This window comes from Lissotriton helveticus, chromosome 4_1 (assembly GCF_964261635.1).
Source record: "Lissotriton helveticus chromosome 4_1, aLisHel1.1, whole genome shotgun sequence".
Classification (NCBI taxonomy): Eukaryota; Metazoa; Chordata; class Amphibia; order Caudata; family Salamandridae; genus Lissotriton; species Lissotriton helveticus.
Window position 1 is genome coordinate 553,252,508 of NC_136063.1, and position 22,147 is coordinate 553,274,654.

Consider the following 22,147-nt stretch of genomic DNA (forward strand, 5'->3'; position numbering starts at 1 on the left):
TCAGAATCACTGGGACTGCTGACTATGAATAGCCTTTCAGCCCTGCGGAAATGTCGTGTTAAGAGATGTCATCCTAAAACTCTAAATCATGCAGCTGAAATCTACCAAAATCATGATGCATTTTGATTAACTTCAAGCTCGTCAATGTCTACCAAGGACACTCATAGGCAACACCTGTAAATAGCTCATTTTAAAATGTTCTAATTAATTAACTTTGATGTAGTCGTTCAAACTAAGATATGTTTTTATAGACATTGACTATATAATTTTAAAAAATGATCAATTATTTTGTTTTCTTTTGCTCACAATTCAAAAAGGTTTGAAGCCAGTATATGTTCAGGCACGGTAGCGCAAATAATAATGAAAGGAGGTCTGAGCCGTAAAAGGAAATAAAAATGAAATGTCGAAATAACAGCCCTTTGTAGGATGACTCACTAGCTATGGGGGTTCAAATATATTCCTTTTAACTATTTAAGCCTTCAAAATATATATTATAATGTCAAAAACTATTACAACCCCTTACTTCTCCTCACATTTTTTAAATGGCTGTTTTCCTATCTGTATTAAGCATTCGCTGCTCATTTCCTTCAGAATACTCTAGCAAAAAACTATAAATTCAACGGCTCCTAATCAGGAAGGAACATGGCGTTCGGGTATGCCTTACATTTGTTATGAATGTAGAAAGATAGCACTCTAGTTGTTCAGTAGAGTGCAGCGGTGAAGTTGCAGTAGAACAATATGGAACCAATCTGGCAGACTGCTGCCGCTTGTGGAAGCACATCTTTTACTCAGCATTTCAGACTTTTTTTTCTCTCACATGGGTGAAGAAGAGATCTGTATATTTATATTAAATACCTCCTCATTTTAGCTTTGTTAGTAGCAACCTTAATTTCCATGAGAAAATCATGATTGTTCATGAAATTCCAGAAAATGATCAGCATCTTTCACATGTGAAATCAAGTACTCACTACAGTTCCAATAATTAATATGATTCCCTCAATAAAGGATTTTTATTTTGACAAAAATATATTAACGGGTTTTCCTTGTGCTCCATCTAGTGACACCCACAACCAGGCATTCACTACAATGCATTACAATGGGAAACAAATTGCTAGAACCTTAGCACAGAAAAAATAATTTATGTACTTTGTGTAACCTTCCACTTAAGTAGTACCATTAAAAAAACACGCTCCCAAACAAGTAATTTTTTTACTTTTTGCCCCAAAGAAAAATATAGGTCTAATTTACAATATTACTATTATCATAATGGGGGACACCCCCAGGAAGTTCTTGTCAGTTCCCAAGACACTGTAGCACAGAAAAGATCCCAACAATATCAAACTTAGAGTACATGGAAAACAGGGCAATAGAGAATACACGCATGCATAGGAAGGGAAAACACACAAACAGATCAGTTATATTGCTCCAGCCTCACTAGAACCTTAAATAGCAAGTCACTCTTTTAAGTCAATAGAGGCAGTGTTACTATAAAGATCTGCCTTATACACTGGCAGCCTGTCTGGCAACAGCGATTGTTACAACTCCTTCACTTAAGGTTCAGTTTGCACTCGGCCTACTCCTTCCATTACCTTTTTAGGTCTCGCCTGATCCAGCGCATGTGATGTTCTGGCCGAGACATTTAGTAGCTGCATTTAAAATTGCTACCTTGCCGGCCACCAGCTTGCTATTACGCGCACAAGAGCGCGCGCGACATGCACAGCTGCCATTTGGTTTCTTTGATTGCGTGCATGAATGCCATCTCCTACCCCCTGGCGTCTCCCACTCCCTCCTCGTCAGCTCTTCATTTTTGTTTCAGTTTCGCGCCACCCGGCCGTGCCACTTTCACGGCAACGTGGCCATTGCTTGTTTCAGTGCGTGGACTGTCCTTACTTCTCATTCAACAAGTTATACTTCTCATTTACAGCTGCAAAGTTGGATGGAAAGTGCTGAACAGGAATATTCTGTGTACTGAGCAGGAGCGCTACACTATGCTATCTCAGGAGCATGCAGATTTATGTTTGATGTCAGTTTGTGGCTCTCTGTGGCTATCACGCTTCCATTGCTTTTTTTGAGAAGCATCAATTGGCAGTCACTGGCTCTCAGCGGAAAACAGTTGTGGACGCCATCAGCAGGTATAATGAAGATGAAGGCTGCAAATGAACTAGCAATAAGTACTGTATATGGTCACGAGACTGCGAGGCTGTCCCCAAAAGATGCGTGGAAAAGCGAGTCACCCTTGATGTAGACGGGGCCGGAGGTGGACGTACGTTGTATTCCTGTCACTCACGTTTACGGTTCGGGGTCCGGGGCTTAGCTTTGTCCCTTTAAAGAAGGCTCACCCCGTGTCCTGGAGACTGGAGATTTGGCAACTTCCGGGTTGCACCATGACCTTACCGTCAAGACTCTGAACATGTGATGAGCTTCCTGACCCTGATCACATGACGAGGTCGACCAGCTTTCATGTCTGAGGAGACGTGTAATGCCCAGCTACCTCCTGATGGGTTTATGACGATGTTTAACACCTTGCGTGCGGTGCCGATTTCCCCCCGGTGCTGGACATTCCAGAACAGGGTGTGGTCGTGACGGAAACATTCCGTCATCAGCACAGCTCAACCGTGACTGATGACAGAATGGTTCCGTCACAAGCATCGAAGGGGTTAACTAGATGGTTATTTGTGATTATTGATTAACCACAGCCACTTTCTAAAGCATTGTATTACACGCTCCCACAATACGGGAGCACGTAGAAAAGAATTTGACGAATTGAATTTTAAAGATAGCATGTCTTAATATTAACCTTTTAAGGAATTGTTATTTATAGGTTATATAGGGAATTGTTATATTGTTATTTAGTTGCTAAAAATGTCTTCCACTCATGTAAACTCCTCTTTCATCCTTGTCCTTAGAGAGACATAACAGATTCCTGAAGACAGAGAATATCCACTTTGAGGTCATACATCATCCATGCATTAGACCGTTTTTCGATTTCACCTACATGGTGACCTGATTGCCAAATCCGGATACTGAGAGTTGAATTGATGGAAGGGACAGAATACTGATGTATACACTTTTCAAAAGTTTATCATACCATATATATAAGGTCAAGCCTATGCTACATGAAACAAGCATAGGCATAGCCAATAGGTCTCGCATTTGGGAACTTATAAGTGTTTAGTCATGCAATAGTTGGTGTGGTTGCACCAAGGATATTCTGCTGCATAACTAAATACTTATAGGGTCCAAAAAGCGAGACCTATTGGCAATGCCAATGCTTGTTTGGTTTTTACCTTCTGGTTCCTTCAGTTTCCTCGGCCCTTGACTTCCTATTGTCCACTATACCTGACTCATGGTGAGGCTACATTTTAATTCTCTCTTTTCAAAAAGGGCAGCAGAGCCAGTCCAGTCTTCTGTTGTTTGATTGCACACTTAGATATTGATGGAAAGTTTACACCAAACATTTATTAGATGAACTAGAAACATAGGAGGAGGAAAAGAAAATAATTTATTTTTACAAGCAGCATTCTAACACAATGTAACACATTTATGGTTTGCCAGGCTCTAGATCACAAAGGAGGTTCTCGCTTTGCCTGTTCATCGATAACTCCACCGCGTTCGACAGAGTTGATTATTTTGTTCTTTCAATAATTGATTGAATTGCGGCCAAACGCGCGCCCATGTTGAGTGCCGCAATTTCCCTGTACTCACATACCTGGATGAGCATTAATGTTGGCAATGGTTTAAGTGTATCAAAACGAATAAATATCAACGGAGAGCTCAGAAAGGGGTGCGTTTTAGACCCCTTGTTATTCATCCGTTAGAGGTTAGACAGTTCAGCTCTCTATAGGGTCAGATCATTTTTATTCAAGTATATCGAGTCAGCAGCTACAAATCCTACGAAATGCTGAGGCCATCGTCATGCTGGATCAAACATACATCTGTGTGTGGACAGCATTACATGAATTATATGCATATAAACTAGATAACAAGTTGGAAGCCAATCAGAATAAATCAAAGCCATGATTTTTCATAAATATACAAAAAAAAACTAAGAAATTGTGGAGTCTCAGCCCCTCCTCCCTGCGCTATTTTTCTGCGTATGATTACTTGGGAACCTGGGGCCATATGTAGAAACTTATTTTCTTATGGACACAGAATGGGTAAAACCCTTTGATACATCTGGCCCCTAGTTGACATATGGCTTTACTGAGGTACGACCTGTCAACCATAACGCACTGAGGTGCTACTCTAACATTTGTAGTGTCCAGAATCAATGCTAGATTACAGATCCCGTCAGATAGAGTGATCTTTAAAGTGGCAGATGCAAAACTCTTGCTTGCCTGAATGTACAGCCCCCTAGCGTTTCCTGGTCGTTTCTCGCCACCACTGCACCTGGTACAGTGCAAACAGTTTCAGGAAACTCTTTCACTTACCTCAGAGTACACACAGAGCACACATTTGACTGGAATTAGGACTGTACAGACAGGAGTTAGCATGTAGAAAGCCTTCCCGAAATATTGCTATCCTACAAAATATTGAAAAGCAGTATCTAAAATAATACCCCAACGGTCTCAGTACCTGCCTGCTGTTATTAAGGAAGTTCAAATAAATATAATTTGGAAGGATTATCCTTCAGTAATGGCTTTTAAGTGATCAACAAAATCACGACTGATGCTGCTCAGCCATGCTGCGATGTCACAGAGCTCAACAAATCTCGACATGCTAATCTAATTATTGATTAATATCACCCTATGTCTGCTCAGCATCATCTGAGGGAGCCAATACACAATCCAGGCCGACAATTACAGTCCATTTGCATGTTATGTTATACCTTATAGAAGAATTTATGTCACCGTGGAATAAACAACCTTTTATTAATCAGCAATGCCAGCTGTGTGATTATGAACATGAAACAATGTAGCATCTTTTATGTTGTTGCCTAGGGATTAAGACTGAGAGACACTTTTTTAAAACAGATTTTTCTTACTAACAGAATCTCACATGTATAATAATGTTAAAATAATACCAAAACACTGAACTATCTGAATGAAGTCCAGCTCCTAAAGTTTTAGAAAACGTTCTAATTTTCCCTAATAACCGTTTGAGTTGTTTTAGCCTTATCTAGTCTTCTAATTCAGTAAAGATTTGTCCTATTTTGAAATCAATTTACAAACTTAACTTATTCCCATGCTCTTGAAATATGTATTTGCAGCACAATTTATATAGGAAAATCATGTTGTTTTCAGTGCTGGGATATTCAGATTCACTTTTTGTATTTCCTTGTTTGTAATGATTTTAACTAATCTCACACAATAGTCTGCACTCACTCTGAATATTCTCTGACGAAAGCATTGATATCGCATATACTGTGTGCAGCACCAACTCAGTCATAAAGTATACACAAAGAGCAAGGCATTAGTAATCAGACATGAAAAACATACCCAAAGTTAAATTATAATCTGTGCACAGTCTTCCCTTTGTCATAATATCTATGCACCCCCAGGTGTTAGATCTGTGCAGTGTGAAAGATAGTTAGACGGTCCACTCTGAGACAGAGTTAACTCTGCTGTCCTGGCCAAGCGAGAGATAGCTCTGCTTCATACTTGTGCTGACTATGCCAATCAATGGTGAGCTCGGATCCCCATGTTAATGTGAGAGGTAGCTGAGGTGGGCAAGTGGCAGATATGCTGTATGCACCTAGTAAGCATAACTCTGCTAGCATATGCCCTTAATCTGTCATGGTGTTTGGAATAACACAACCCCAGAAGCAAAGAAGAGCAACAGAATGCTCTTAAAGCTCCACCTGCTAGTTAGAGCTGGCAGGTCTGCTGAATAAATTCCCCACCTGAGCAGGGTGTCAAATACTGGGCAGGGCAACAAGTGCTGTTAACGGAAACTGAGCCCCAGGAAAGAGAGACTCATGAACGGATCTTATAGTGAAACTCTGCAGTCTGGGAGTGCACCTGAAATAGTCCATCCCCTTATTACCAGGGGTTTTTACAAACGTTGACAGCCTCCAGCAAACCTGACGGTGGGACGTATCTGTGGGCCCAGACTAACTCAGTGCTAGCTCGTCAGTGCATTCAGTTTGTGAAGACTTGTTTTAGAGAAACTTTTCTCTCAATACCTGTTAGAAATCGGGTCTCTAGATGGCAGAGGTATACCCCCTGTCCAAGTAGGGACCAACCAGGGCCGGCTTTAGGGCAGTGCGACTGGTGCGACTGCACTGGGCGCCGACCTATGGAGGGGCGCTGAACTTGGGTGGAGCACTGTGTTTAGCAATAACTTATGATTGGAGAGATGAGGGGTACTTTAGCCCACTGGTGGTGAGAGAATCTGAAGAGGCAGTCCCAAGGTGTGGGGGCGTCAAAAATGATTGTCGCACCGAGCGCCACCAGCACTAAAGCCGGCCCTGGGGACCACCTCTTTAGTGAAGGTAAGTCATATACACACCCTTTATTAACCTGTGCATACCCTCTGTTAGCTTGGCACAGAGCAGTCAGACTTAACTTAAGAGGCAATGTGTAAAGCATTTGTGAGGCACTTAATACCATGAAACAGGGAAAACACCACACAACAATTAGCCACACCAGGTTAGGAAAATAGAGCTTAGTTTAATGAAAGAACAAACATCCAATAAGTAGAAACGGAGTCATGAATGTTTAAAGAAAATCTTGAATTACAGTGCTTAGAGTCATAAAGCAACTACAGAGGCTATCTGGTCACACTGGGCTAGATCAAATCTGAAAAAGTCAAGCTGACCATGATAGAGTGCATGTCACATACAGAAGCCACGCAGGCCGCGTTGAAACAATACATTCACAGAGAGAAAGCGTTGTTATCAAGGGGGATCTGCGTTGAGCGGAGGAGGCAATGCGTTGTCATCAATGCAAGGGATTGTAGGAGATACATCGGTTTTCGGGTCCCACGTCGCCGTTGAGCTCTGGGTGATGAAGGCAATGCGTAATCATCGATTGTTGAGCGGCATTGTTGATGCTGCAGAGTCCTTGAAGCGGTGATGCCTCGGCGTCGGAGGCAAATGCATCAGTTTCAACCGGGGCAGAGCAGGTGATATGTGAAATTTTACAGAAGCAGCCAGAAAAAAACACCTCCAAGGGTCCAGAGCTGGGTTGGCACCACTTGGCAAGGCAGGACACACAGGTGGCAGAGTCCAGAGGGTGCAGTAGGGTTGGATGAAGTCTTTGATGTCTCTGAGACTTCAGAACAGGAGGCAAGCCAGAAAACCCCAGGAGTCACTTGGTTCTGGGGATGTAGAGGTTTGGGTCCTGTCCTTCTCACCACCAGGCAAGGGGCAGCAGGCAGCAGAGCAGCACTCCAGCAAATCCAGCAGAGTCAGCAGGGTCAGTTGTTTCAGCAGCATAGCAGTCCTCCATCCTGGCAGAGTGTCCTCAGGTCCAGATTGTGCTGAGTTGGTGGTGTCATGGGTCCAGTACTTATACCCAGCTGTGCCTTTGAAGTGGGGGGTAATTCAAAGAGAGGCCTCTGAAGTCCACAAGCTCCCTGCCCTTCCTATCCTGGGTCCAAACTCACTACAGGGAGGTATGCAGCTCTTTGTGTGGGGACAGGCACAACCCTATTCAGGTGCAAGTGTCAGATCCCCCCTCCATCTAGCTCAGGAATGCCCATCAGCCTGGTGACTGGCCATCAGGATGTGAATGTCACACCTCAGCTCTCTTTGTGTGTGACTGTCCAGAGAGAATGCACCAAGCCGAGCTGACACCCATCCCAGATGTGTATTCAGAGACAGGCAGAGGAACAGAATGGGTAAAGTAAGAAAATAGCAACTTTTTGAAATTTGACAGCAACAAGGGGTTGGGCCAACTTAACTTCAGCAAGGCTAGGCCACTACATATTTTTGGAACATCTAAATGCCAATACTGACTCTACTTAACTAACACAATGTGTATTTGTGGTCACTGAAAACCAAAAAACGAGGGTCTCTACAGGCATTCCACTCAGTGCTCCTTTGGCTGTTTTGAAGTTCATGACATTTATTGGTACATGTTTTATATTGTTTTTGTGTTCTATGTAATAATTCATTTTTGCGGTAATGTAATAATGTTCTTTATTTGATGTGGGACACATAATGAATGTTATTTGATCCATTTCTTGACAATGTTGTTCCTCTGTTGATGACAGTTATATGCAAAATGAAAAGTATTTCCCAAATAATTATGAAAATAAATGGTGATCGCAGTAATTGAGTTTTGTGACCACAAATAGAAATCATTGTGTTGGTTAAGTAGAGTCAGTATTCGCATTTCTAACAGTGACATTTTTAGACTTACAATTTAAAATACGACTTCTCAATAAGTTGGAATTTTAAATTGTGAGTCCAGAGACACCAAACACAAAATTTCCATCTTGTCCCAATTGAAAATTACACTTGTAACATGAAATAAGGCAATCCCAATGTTAACCTATGGGCGAGATAATAGTAAAAAAAAGAATGTAAGAGTTTTTCACTACCTGGAAATGTAAAAATTAAAGTACATTTCCAACTTTTCACCGGGGCCTTCCTTAGGGGTGACATATATGTATTAAAAAGGAAGGGTTGGGCCTGGCCAGTGGGCTAACATGTCAGACCAACATGGCAGTTTAAACTGCACACACAGGCTTTGCAATAGTAGGCCTGAGACATGTATTAAAGGGCTCCTGTAGTGAGTCGCACAATTAGTGCTGCAGTCCCATTAGTAGCATTTAATTTACAGCCACTGCATTTGTAGTGCACTTTACTAGGTACTTATAAGTATATTAAATTTGGCCAATTATGGATAAGCCAATGCTACTTTGTTTTAGGCAAAGAGCACCTGCACTTTAGCACCAGTCTGCAGTGGTAAAGAGCCCAGAATCCTATAGTCAGCAAAAATGAAGTCAGCAAAACAGGAGGTCAGAAAGCAAAAAAAGTCAGGGGAAACCACACCAACGATGCCAGGTGTAACAAGGCTCTTTTATTTTTCAAACTGAAAGACATTCACCATGTGTTTGACAGGAAACGTGTGAATGCCATTAATGTTGAAAATATTTACCTTTTAGATGCCAAACTGCATTCCCACCTGTACTCGAACTTATCTCCTCTCCCTTTATATCTTTTAGAGTGAAAACAGAGACCCTGTAGGACCCAATAAATTCCTCTTCATTCCCAGGCCCTGGTCCAGGTTCATTTTCTTTCTTCGCCTGCTGTCCTGTCTGCTACTCTTTATTTTTCACATTTCAACCGTATGTTAGGGGGACTATACCGTAGCCCATCCACTGCTTCCACTGCAGTTGTTTCTTCCTCCTCTTTCTTGTCTCATCTTTATCGTCTTGCTCTTACTTCTGTATTTTGTCTATATTTCTCATTCCTGTCTCTCTATGCCTAATCATGGACACTGCTAAAGTCTGCCACATTTTTCTTCATCCCTCCTATTCTTTGTTCCTGTTGACCATCCAGTTCTCCTTCCTGTTCGGTCACCGGAGAAATTGACAAAAACACAACTGCATCCTATTTTTATTTACTGCTTCTATACACGTCTTTTTATTGTATTTGCAATCCCTAATGATTTAGCAAGTATCTGAAATGTTGTGTTTGGGTATCTTATACCACACCTAAAATTAATTTCCAATGCCAGGACTTCACGTTGACATGTTTTTAGGAATTTCTGGAAATTCATTTTCTTCATTTTAGTTATTGACCAAAATGAAGATCCACCAAACCCTGGGCCTTAAAGTTATGTTCTCCATTGTTGTTCCTACCAAAATGGGGTAGAGCCATCAGAACACCAAATGTTTTACTTTGCAAAAAGCAAATCTACTGGCTTTGCCTATGCTTCTTTTTTTATTTTTAGGTTTGGTAGTTGACAGGTTTAGCTGCCTAGAGGCACTTTTGTCATCAACACTTCAAAACATTACAATAAGTACTAGCACAAACCACAAGTGGGGTCTGAATTAGCCCCCTACACAGAGTGGTTTTCATGGCTTGTCATTGAATGGATGGGCTGTCCATCAAGGACATGGTATTTTGCAGATGGTTACATTTGGCCATCTGTATTTCCATTTGGTTTTGGTGATGAGGTATCAAGTAGTCCCTTTGTTAGACTACTGATGTAACATCAGAGCAAGTGTGTATTCTTCGATGTATTTACTTTCATGACATAACAATAAGTTTTTATTTGCTGTCATGTTGTTGGAATTACAGTTTTTTTTATCACAAAGAAAAGACTTGCACAATATCACCTTCCCTTTGTCAAATGTATATTCTACGCATTTTTTTGCTGTTTATGCTATTTACAATTTGTAAGTGGTTTTCACTCTGTGTATGCTTTTTAAATTCACTACTTACTCTTCTGACTCCTTTTCTTAACACTCTTTTTTAAGGGTACACCTAAAACTTCCTAATGCAATCTGTTTAGGAAAGGGACCCCACTCCCTGCTTTCATATAGTATAGCCTGAGATGGTACTTTATAAAGGGACTTTCCTTCTATGACGGTTGGGGCAACACACACATAGTCGCCCAACTATTATAAAACAGTACCACAAATAGAGACCTATCAGCTGTGACAGTGTTTATCAAATCAAATCAAAACACTTGTATGAAGTTGGTGGTAACTTGCGATTCCTTAAGCCAAAATTGCACAACTTGGGTGCTTCCTACATTGCATTTAAGGAATCGCAATTTGGGATTCCTTAAATGCATTTGCAAAATAAGGAATCGCTAATTTTGCGATTCCTTATTTTGCGTGTGGGTTTTTATGTGCTACATACCACCCTGGCCAAATTGCGATCGCAAACGCTGAAATTCTGCTAATTTCTGCATTTGCGATTGCAATTGGGTTACCTACATATGGCTCTTGGTTTAGTAGGCTGTGTCCTTTTTACGGGAAATGTTTCTCTGCGCTTCATCATTGTTTCTCCCGATCGCCTTGTAAATATGCACACAGCGCTGTGTTTATCGGGGGTGTGGCCATCGTTTGGACATACCTCTGGTGTCTAGGGCCTTTTAGATAGGAACCTTAAAACCGTCCAGCATGGCCCCTTAGTCCCAGATGCAGTGATACTCTGTGATTGCATAACAAACACTTTCTTTCACAAGCTACCGAGAGCTTAAAGCAAAAGATGTCACCACTATCTGTGAAGTTGACACAGGTCACGTGTTTCATTTACATCATGGTACTTTTCTGTTTGCAGTCCCTGCGTTCATTACAACCTCTGATTACAACAAGGAGAGAAAAAGACGCGCCTTATCTCCTATTCGGTCTTCCCTTGACGAGGATTCGCAGTAAGTACACTGTTTCCTTAGGACTTCTGTCGGCCTTTTCGTGTTGTTACCTCGGTTCCAACTTTTGGGTGTTATAGACTGTTTAAAATGAATTACTATCCTTTAAGTATTCGGTTAACAGGTGCAGGTTGATTCACAGGTGTTTTTTTATTTCAGATGTGTGATTTATTGTCAGAGGTGTTTGGGCGTTGATTTCAGCCTTCAGTGTGTTTACAGCTGTGGGAGTCTCGCCAACCACTTACTGCAGATACCAGCAGGGCAGGCATTCCTAAAGGCACACGAGCTGAGCAGTAAACGCTTATACAACATCTTGATTTGTTGCAAATCTGTCAGGATTATATAAACTAAGCCCATGCTTAAGGCGCGCTAAGGTTTATGCATGCCTTACACTGATGGAACACACAGATCCTTGGAGCCAGGCCCCTAGCGTTGTGTACACACTCTCCCAAGTCCATTACACCATGCGTGCTTAAACAATTCGAAAAGAGGGACCTTTATTATTATTATTATATGAGAATTGGGTATCAAATATACAAACTGTGCATCATTGAAGGGTATGACTCCTACACAAATTGCAGTTTGCTGATATTCGAACCTCAACACAGACACGTAAAGATAACATTCACAATGATTACAGGCGCCAAGTTACTTAAAAGTACAAATTCTCACCTCAGTGTGGGTTCTTGGCTAGATAACGTGAGCATTGTTACCTTGCTAGCACATCTCAATGCTTTTCCATGCTAAGAAATGCTGCCAACTTCATCTCATGGCAGGAAATGTGAGGCAGATCATGGACAAATGGCCTAACATCCACTTGGCAGTGGCCTACCAAGAGGAGGGGTTCACCCCAGGAGGCATGAGTTTTGGGGGCGGCCGCCTGCCCTCCACTCTGAACTGCAGCTGTCGTGGGCGGTGGCAAATGCAGGAATCGCCAGCACCCCCTAGCTCTTACATGCAGCTGACGCAGGGCGGCAAACGCATGCGTCAGGGTTGTGCCTAAAAAAGGATGCAACCCTGACGCAAAATGTGGGCCTCAACTTATATGTCTATTTTTTTTAACTCTGCCACAAGAAATTGGCAACAAGGAGAAATGTGGAAGAATATCTATTCTGCTAAATTGGTTGCAAAGTCTGCCTTTTTAAATATCTTATGGGCTCAAGGCACCTGCTGCAGAGATCTTTGTGTGCTCAGCAAATCCCAGGGAACAATAATAATGGTAAGATAACTTTGGAAGTTAATGCATTTTCTGGAGGGATCTGTAATTTGTCTAGCCCCAGTTTTGAATCAAAATAGCATAGTGGGTTAATGTATCTCCTGCAAAGCACATCATGTAACATGCAGGTGACAGATTTTTATTTTATGTAGCTAGGTAAGTGGGTCAGTGCTTTTAACACAAAGATCCTTGTTACTTGCAGTTCGTAAATTGTAATCGTTCTAATATAGCACAGTGAGCTAAAAGAAGCATGAGACTCCTACACATTGTGACCCTCGCTGTCTTATATAACACATCCTGTACATTGAATTATACACACATTGATTATTGTCAATGTATAATGTTTACGTATGATTTAAAGCGCTCTGACACCTTGCATTGGAATGAGTAGTGCTATAAAAGCAAAAAAACAAAACAGTGGTATTTACATTGTTATTTGTGTAAACACTGGGACAGACTAACGCATCTGACACTCTTGCAGTGCATTATATACTGAGACTGAACAAAGTAAAAAAACATGCCATGCTTAAGTACCTGTGAAGTGATCATCTGTGTGCTTTTGTTTCCTCCAATGAATCTAAGTGTGAGGTTCCATATAGCTTTCAGCCAGTATAATCAAACAAAAGGAGGCCTGATGGCCTCTTAACTTCGGCCTTTGTCCTGGGTCAGTAGGAATTTGAAATAAGAAAGCCCCCACCCGGCCTGCATGTTGCTGCTCGGGACGAATTCAGACAAACGTACTGGCGCTGCTGAAAGTGTCTGCTACACCGATAGGTGTAATACACAAAGCCCAATTGCCAACTACCCCCAGTCATGTGACCAGAGACAGGCTGCAGGCACCAAATGATTAAGGCAAGAAATGCCAACTTTATAAAAGTGGCATTTTCAGAATTGTAATTTAAATCCAACTCCACCATAAGTTAGTATTGTAAATTAAGATTCCATAGACACCAAACATGAATCAGTGATATCTTCCCATTTGGAAATGATGCTTATAAAATGTTATATGGTAATCCCAATGTTATCCTATGGGAGATATAGACCTTTCAGTAGTGAAAAACGAATTTAAGAGTTTTTCACTACCATTACATGCAAAATGTAAAAGTACATGACCTTCATTTTAAATGCATTGCACCCTGCCCTCTGGGCTTTCCAGGGGTTCACCTAGGGGTGACATATGGATAGAAAAGGTAGGTTTTCACCTGGCAAGACGTTTAACTTGCCAGGTCGACATGGCAGTTTCAAACTGCACACACAGGCTCTGCAATGGCAAGCCTGAGACATGTTTAAGGGCTACTTAAGAAGGTGGCACAATCCCTGCTTCAGGCCCACTAGTAGCATTTAATTAAAGCAAATTAAATATGCCAGTTGCGGATAGGTCAAAGTTACCATGTTTTAAGGAGACAGCATAGGCACTTTAGCACTGGTCAGCGTTGCAGAATCATCGGATGTTGAGCCTTTATTTTTTCCACTTTTCTTATTAGTTTTCTTTTGAGACAATCAGTGTTCCCACCAATCCTCAGTGGATGTCGCATGGATCAAGGGGTTCCTTTTATACACTTCCAATTACCCTCTATTAATAATATACCTCCAGAGTCATATAAATTAAGGCCATGGACACATAGCACATATCACACTGAAATTTTAAGGGGTCATTGTAGGCCCTCTAAACTCATGAAAACAGAACATAACTTCATGAGACGAATAGTCGGCCTTCCTAGTAGTACCCCCCTAGTCCCCCTCCGCTTGGATCTGGGCTTGTTACATATCGATGAGAAGATCGCCCTCAGGCCTATCACATTCTGGCATAGGCTCTGGGCAACACCAGAGCTGGCCTGCTATAGAGCCGAACTTAGAGAGGTCCTACATTGTTTACCTAACAAGAAAATCCTGTGGCTTAACCATATAAGGGACTTGAGTAATAAGATAGGAAGGCAAGACCTTTGGAAAACACCTGAATTATCGTGCCCACTGATAACCAGGGCAGACCTTGTGCGGCTCTACAGACTTTATAAATTGACAATCCTCCAAGAAAGATCGACCGGCGGCCGGTTGACACTAGAGTTTCTTCAAATAAAGACCGAATATAGAAAAGAAGAGTATTTGGATGTGATCCATCCTCCCCTGGCTAGGAAACTCTAGGCTCAATTTAGAATGGGGATACTTCCACTCATGTTATTCACCAGTAAATGGGACAAAGAGAAGAAGGAAGAATGTCCGGCGTGCAAATATAAGGTAGAGTCTGAAATTCACGTGTTCATCTGTCCTGCATATTCTGTACCTCGCAAACGATGGTTAGCCCCAATATGCAAAAACCTCGGGTTTAGGCGCTGTCTCCAGGCCTTTAGGATATTAAAACAAGACACACATCCTCCCATTGTTTTTTCTGTTTCGTGCTTCCTGAATGGAATGTGGTGTAAGCGCAGGGGCTTTTTGAAGTGATCAAGCAAAGAACTATAATCGTGCCCTCCTCTGATAAATCTATGGATGTTTACACAATGAGCACATTTGCTCTATCCATTAGTTTTTTCCATCTTAACCAGCAATTTTAAATGAATTGTATATTTGTATTTTATCAGATTTTAGGATAATCGCCAGCCAATATTTTTATAGTGTATCAAATGTAAACATATGATTGTATTGTCTGTTGTTATCTAATTTTTATCTTGTCGCCGGTGATTTTATGATTGTAATAATGCACTTTTATGACCCGAATGGCCGAAATAAAGTTATCTACTGACTGACTGAATCATATACATACTGAGACATATAGATTAAGGCCTTGGACACATAGCACATAGAACACTGAAATTTTATGATTGGTAAAAAAACATAAACTAGAAAAAGTTGATAACATGCCAACAGGTTATTGGGTGGTGGCAGAGGTGATCCTACTGCAAGATAGTACTTGGTAGCTGCTTAGACCACCACCAAATTTGGAGCAACAGAATGTAATAAATGCCTCGAATACTACATTACCACAAATCAATGCTTTTGTCGCAATAATTCACTGAATTGAAAAATGGGTTTGTCAGAGAATGTATAAACTTTACAGCTCAAAGCATGATTTAAGTTGAAGACTATGTAGTATTTGTTGCTTTTGAGGTAGAAAGACTTGTAACTGCTAGTTCACCACCCTATATGTTCTCAACATTAAAAAATAAGTGTCCTGACAGAGTTAAGAGTTGTAAGATTTTATTTCAAGAACAGGAAGCCCTTGGTGGAAGTTTCAGTTCATCAGTGACAAATGTTTTCTCCTGGATTTAGTTATGCGCATGGACTGTTGGGCATTATGCTATTTGAGCCAGAATTTCGGGCTTTCTGTTAAAAAAGTGACCACCTGTGTCCGTCCATACTATAAGATACTGAGTCACAGAAGCAGGGCCTTTGAAGATTGTGTTTATTATAACAGAAAATGCACTGGTACAGTAAATTATCCGCTGTGCTAAATTCAGCACTGGAGGCTGAAAATGCGCCTGAAAGAGAGGCTGTTCAAGTGCTTAATTTGAGCCAGTGGTTTCCGTGCTCGACACTGGCCTTTAATTCTTAACACAAGTTCTAATGACAATCTACCACACTGTGGCACTGTCTATCAGATTTTAAGGTGAGCGGTCTTCAAAACATACTGTTACGCCAGCCAGCTACAGTGGATGGCATACTGGCTATCAGGCAGAATTTGACAAGAAATAGGACTGTCACAGAGGGAGTGGGCTGGGGGTAAGGTACATAAGTTACTGATGCCAAACGTAAAGATACCACCGAATACACCTCCACTACTTAAAGTGACTCTACATTACTGGATGAAGGCGCTACAATATACTAACCAACAAAGACTGTACGCCCCGAATATTCCTTTGATGGGTATCCCTTGATCTATGGAGGTAGTATCCCACCGACGTAGCTCAGTCTGGCTGGAAGCACGAGTAGATACAATAGGCATGCTCTTTGTGGACGGTACACTGGTAGATCATGATATACTTATAAGAGAGCAAGGAGTACCAAATACACTTTTTTTGACGCACACACATATCCTTCGATTTATACGCAAGGGATGGGCGCCGTATGGACAAGAACCCCCAACGCACAAATTAGTGAACATGTTGTACCTAATGGGAAACGGCAGCCATCTAACAAAGTGGCTGGCACATGGGATCAAATCACATACGGCAACATCACTACAGTCTCTTAGAGAAAGGTGGACCACAGAAATAGGTAGGGATCTTACAGATAAGGAAACTGGGAACCCCACAACCCGCTTTCTTAATCTAATGCTACTAATAGCAAAAAGAACTATATTAATACGCTGGAAGGCGAGGAAAGGACCAGTGGTCCAGTATTGGTATAATGACGCACTCTGTTGGGGTACTGTATAGGGTACAGAAATTTAAAGAGAAGAAAGGCGTGGGCTGCGGAAAAAAAACAATTTCATTGGACTGGAATCTATTAATGGAAGAACTTAAAGAGACCGAATTTACAAAGTAACGTACAGAAAATGGTGTTAGCTGCAATTGAATGAATTAACAATACGGCCGAAAGGGTGGGAGGGGTGATGAGTTATTTCAGTTATCGTTGTTTTTTTTTTTAGGTAGTATAGAATGAGGGAAAGTTTGCTTGGCATGGTATAGAGATTACAAGATATACCAAGGATGCATAACATGACAAATTGTGCAAAATGCTTTTGTTTGCTCAAATATGTAAAAGAAAACACATGTAAGTTATAATGATACTGTACTAACAACCTTAGAACCGCTGCACTAATGGCTCTATAACAATTGAAAAGATGTATAGCAAAACACCAGTAAATGTTGATATGAAGACAAGTTGTACATTGTATGGATGTGAACCAACCCTAATAAAATATGTTTAAAAAAAAAAAAAGATACATTTGCAAATACGCCTTTCTGCACTCTTCGGGTGGATGGTCCCACATGCTGGAATACGTGTGGGGGTGCAGAATTACAAGGGAAATCAAGGACTCACAATGATTTCCATCCATGCTTCAGGGGAGCTTTGTGATTCATAGAAAAGTTAAACAATTCCCATATTTGCAATCTACATGGTAAATAAAAATGACAAGCGGAAACCAAGAGACACCATTACTCACCGTTATCCGATTGAAAGGTTTAATTTGGGATGAACATGAACTTTCTCTACAGTGATATATTACATGTCCCAAAACTGCAATGTCAATTACTAAAATTCCGTAGAAACCCTTTCTAAATGGTCGACTGAAATTTCCACCACTTCTTCTTCACAATAGATGGTTAATGGTTGTTATTCTTTATAATTAGAATTGCTTTTAATACTTTGGTCTCCCTGTCTCCAAACTAGGTTCTGTGTGGAATTTAAGATCGAGTCCCTATCCGTCTACTGCACAAGAGAAAGCCGGCCCTATGCTCGCTGGATGCAGTACCTGCGGGAGGGGTACACCGTGTGTGTGGCCTGCCAGTACCCAGCGATGAAAGATGGAAGCCAGCGGTGCACAGGGGATGGACTGGACACCGATGGGTAATATGTGGAATTATTATCTTCCTTTAGACACTGTAATATACAGTTTAACATGTTGACGATTCATTTATTTAACCCAAATATTTGTCACATTTCTTTTTATTTCATGCTTTAGTATTGATGGATAATAGTTGATGGTAGGGAATTTTCCTGTTTATAGCAGACATGAATTACTAAACACAGATTCCAAGTTTGATGCATACATAACCTTGAACATTCAACTTTGAGAATGAGCAGGATACTCTTCAAGATAACACACACATATTATTTAATTTTCTGGACTTAAGTGCAATTTCATGATTTCTTCCATGGCTTCTACTTTCCTTCTGTCATTTTGATCTTAGGAATCGAACACAATAAGGGGCATATTATCAAGTGCTGGCGATAACATTATCGCCGCTTTAGCCTCCGTTTTCGGGCGAAAAGTGGCGATGATTTTATCGCTTTATTAACAAGGACACGCTAGTGCGTGTTTCCTTGCCTTAGGGCATGGTTTCCTATCGCCTCGCCTCGCTAATGAGATGCAAGGTAGGCGTGCCGCTCACAACAACATTATAAAATATCGCCAATGGTGCTTCGCTGTGTTTACAACAAAGCCCCGTCCGGTTTAGCGCTGATTTCTTTAGCGCTAACTGGGCCTTAACGCTGGAATTGAACGTCTGTTAAATTCCAGACTAAGGCATACCTGACATGGGGGTGGATTGTGTGGCTAAGACAACAGGCCGTATCAGCAAGGATATCGCCGTTTTCCATGGAACATCACTGGAAAACCAACGTTGTTCCATGGATAAAAGGCGATATCCCTCTATCGTTGGAATTTTTTTCGCCTCAGTGATACGCGCTGGTAATAACGTGCTAACCGGGCGATACATTCCAGCGATAGACGGCGATAAGGAAATAAGCGCTAAGCGTGCTTTGCGATGTTTATAGCCGTCTATTGGTAATATGCCCCACAATTAAATCTTTGAATTTTACAGACCCACAACTAATTAATTGATAATATATATTGTTGGAGACTACTTTAATAAACATAGGGTAAACTGCTAATTCTGCATCCTAAATTTCATGTGACAACAGTGAAATCTTTGGAATTCACCCTTGACGTAGCCCTCCCAATTATCCCACATAAGCGTGTGCTGAAGAAAACACAGCAGCTAATTCTGCCCCACTATCTTATGAGGGCAGTGCAGCGGCCTGATTACATTTCAGGAACAGAACTGGCTGCAGTGCTACAATCACACTTATCAATTATAGGAAATGCTTGTAGAGCTTTAACAAAGGCGTAGAAAACTAAACACAAATAATGGAGCCAAAACGTATGTAAAATCAGCCGCCAACATCCTGTTATATTCTACCATAGTACAGAATGTAACCCAAATGACCCGAGCAGCCGCTGGCACGTCACTCCCTGTGCCAATGCCTGCCCTGGCTGCCCACTAGTAAAACAATCTCATTCAGTACTGTCTGTACCACCAAATGCCCTCATGCATGTACGGGGCATATTTCTTTTCAATCAAAACTCAGGCTCTGCTTTCTAAAGTGGAACCTTAGATCCAGAATAGCTCAACTTTTGACCATCTCTGCATTTAAAAAAATTCCAACATTGAGAAGGAAGCCATTTGCTGTGCCAAGGTGCACATTAAGGAACATGCTCTCAAAGGATAGGAGGACAATCAACAATGGGTTAATATTTCGAAGGGCATTAAAAGACCTGACTGCTTCCTGAAGTATAATATCATCTCGATCCAACCGACAAGATCTTACTTGTGTGTCTATGGAATTTGCAGTCTCATCACACTGTTTCACCACTTGCCTTCTCCATCACAAACCACACCAACACCCCTCCTCCATAGGCAGCACCAAAACTTTCCTTCTAGGCTACATAAGAAACGGAGTAAATAGTCACTTGTCCACTAGAAGGACGTTGGACCTCGCAAATTGGTAGGGAAATGCTACATTGATGACAATATAGCTCAGCTGCGTTTCATTTTAGTTAAATACACCTGTATCGTTACAGGCAGTGGAACACATATGCAAATAATTCTTGGATCCATACCGCAAGGGACAGTCACCCAACCTGCTTGTCCGTGCCTTCTGTGAATCTTTCATTTTTTTTAGGGCTCATAAAGAGGCGCCAATGTACCTTACACTACTAACAGGTGGCATCATACACATGTTGTCTAAACTTGCCGGATGGACTCCAACAAGCATGTGTAGTGTGCAGCCAGGTACACTTAGCTTTGCACCTAGGGTATACATTGGCAAATCACTCCCAGCAAAAGGCTTCTGGTAATACCGCATGTGTAACTGCAGCAAAACATGTGGTAATGTTTATTGTGGCAAATTATGTACGATTTATTATCACTGAAACCTAAATCAACGGATAATCCTGCAGCTCTCATGATCACAATAGCATGTTAAGTCTAGATAGTGTTCGTGACTCTGAGGTTCATTGGGTATGATGTCAATTTCCTCAATGTAAATTCAAGACAAAATTAACCGGTAGCTCTTATTAAAAGGAGCTATTGAGTTGGTTAAAGGAGCAGCTCCTGACCTCAGCATCCCACAGTAAATATGCCATGGCATCTTTGGAAAAAATGAACTGTTTGAGAGGGGCGCCTGTCTGTAATACAACGTGAACAGATACGTATTTGCTATTTCACATTTAGACTTGGAGCTGGTCAAGACATGGGTCACAACAAACGCCTTGATGGAATATTGGGGATCATCGGAAACTTTAGAATATTTTTGTTTCTATCTCCAAACCCAGCACCACCAATTACCTCCTCATTTTGCTTCCTTGCGCCACCCATTAAATAGTGCGGCTCTGACTCCTTCCAGACTCTTGAAGACCCAACTTCTGATTAAGTTGTCAAATTACGTTTCACCTCCTCTTGCCTCTCCCCTCCTAGGAAGCTTTCCCACAAAAAAGAAAGAACAGCTACATCTCTTGTTTTATTTAATGTGTCCTTTCAGAAAGATTATGGTTTTGTTGGCAATCGAAGCAAAACTCACTGAAAGCCAAGGGGGACGGTGTCCCAGGTCTCCTGGTGTGGATCTTTTTTCCTGCTTTCGAGACTCACTTGGAAGTAGACAGGAAAGTCAGGCAGCTCGTGAGCGAATGTAGAAGGCGGTCTGCTTCAGGGTCTTTGACTGAGAAATAATGTCCTCAGGATGGTAGGTAACGTTCTATTTGGTGTTTTTCTCTCCTTCAAATGGAGATTTATCCAAAGATGCCTACAGCATTGCAAAAGTCCACAAGGGTCAGATGGGGCAGTTCTCCATGAAGGTCTCGATCCCCATCACCTAGTCAGCACCGCTTCTCACTATCAATACGGCCCTCCATTCTCCCAACCATTTTGATCCAAGTGTGCCTTACTCTCAGATGGAATTAAGAGTTACTATCAGTGATGCTGTGGTAGAGGTTGTGTCTCAGGGGAGTATTCCTCCTCAACTTAGTCTATACCTTGTTCAAAGATTATGATACTGAAAGAGTTTCTCAGTTTAGATTTATGCCCAAAGAAACAGTGAAATTGATTCTGGAGCACGTGTGAGCCAATGTGGGACTTTCTTCAGCCAGGAGTCTTCCTGTTGCAGATGAGGATTTATGCTAAATATGACCAGCCAACAGGTTCTCAATTTCCTTCTCTTATCACTCTATGAGGTCTGTTATTCAGCGAAAGTGGAAGGACCCAATATGTTTCTTGCCTACGTTTATGGCCAAATTTCATCCAGTTCAGGAAGAGGAACTGATTCTCTCGGACAAAGTGCCTGTGGATTCTATATTGCCTAAGCCTGACTCCCAAGCAACAGATTGACTGTTGCCAGCTACTGGGACAGCTCGCCTCTCTGTTCTCCCTCACCCCTGGGCTTACAAACTTGTATACCCATGATATTGATCACTGGTTATGTTATGTTATGTTAAATGGGCTCTTCTATAGCGCACGGCTACTCCGAGGAGTGTCCCGGCGCTTTGGCGAAGAGAGAGACAAGGAGAGATACAGCATGACAGTGCTCCAGAAAAGACAGAATTTACAGAGAGAAAAGCCAGGTCTTTAGCTGCTTTCTAAAGGCAAGCAGATTGGTCTCCAATCTTAAGGATCGAGGGAGATCGTTCCAGCACCGAGGAGCAAGGTACCGAAAGGAGCGA

General features: G+C 41.6%; 1 protein-coding gene across 1 annotated transcript in view; it reads left to right on the forward strand.

The window, feature by feature from the left end:
• SBSPON (somatomedin B and thrombospondin type 1 domain containing) overlaps window positions 1-22,147 on the forward strand; it is a 222,048-nt gene that overhangs the window by 164,209 nt on the left and 35,692 nt on the right. Inside the window, exons 3-4 of the mRNA XM_078687144.1 lie at window positions 11,186-11,276; window positions 17,821-17,997. Of these exons, the coding sequence (XP_078543270.1) occupies window positions 11,186-11,276; window positions 17,821-17,997 (268 nt within the window). The remainder of the gene's footprint in view (window positions 1-11,185; window positions 11,277-17,820; window positions 17,998-22,147) is intronic.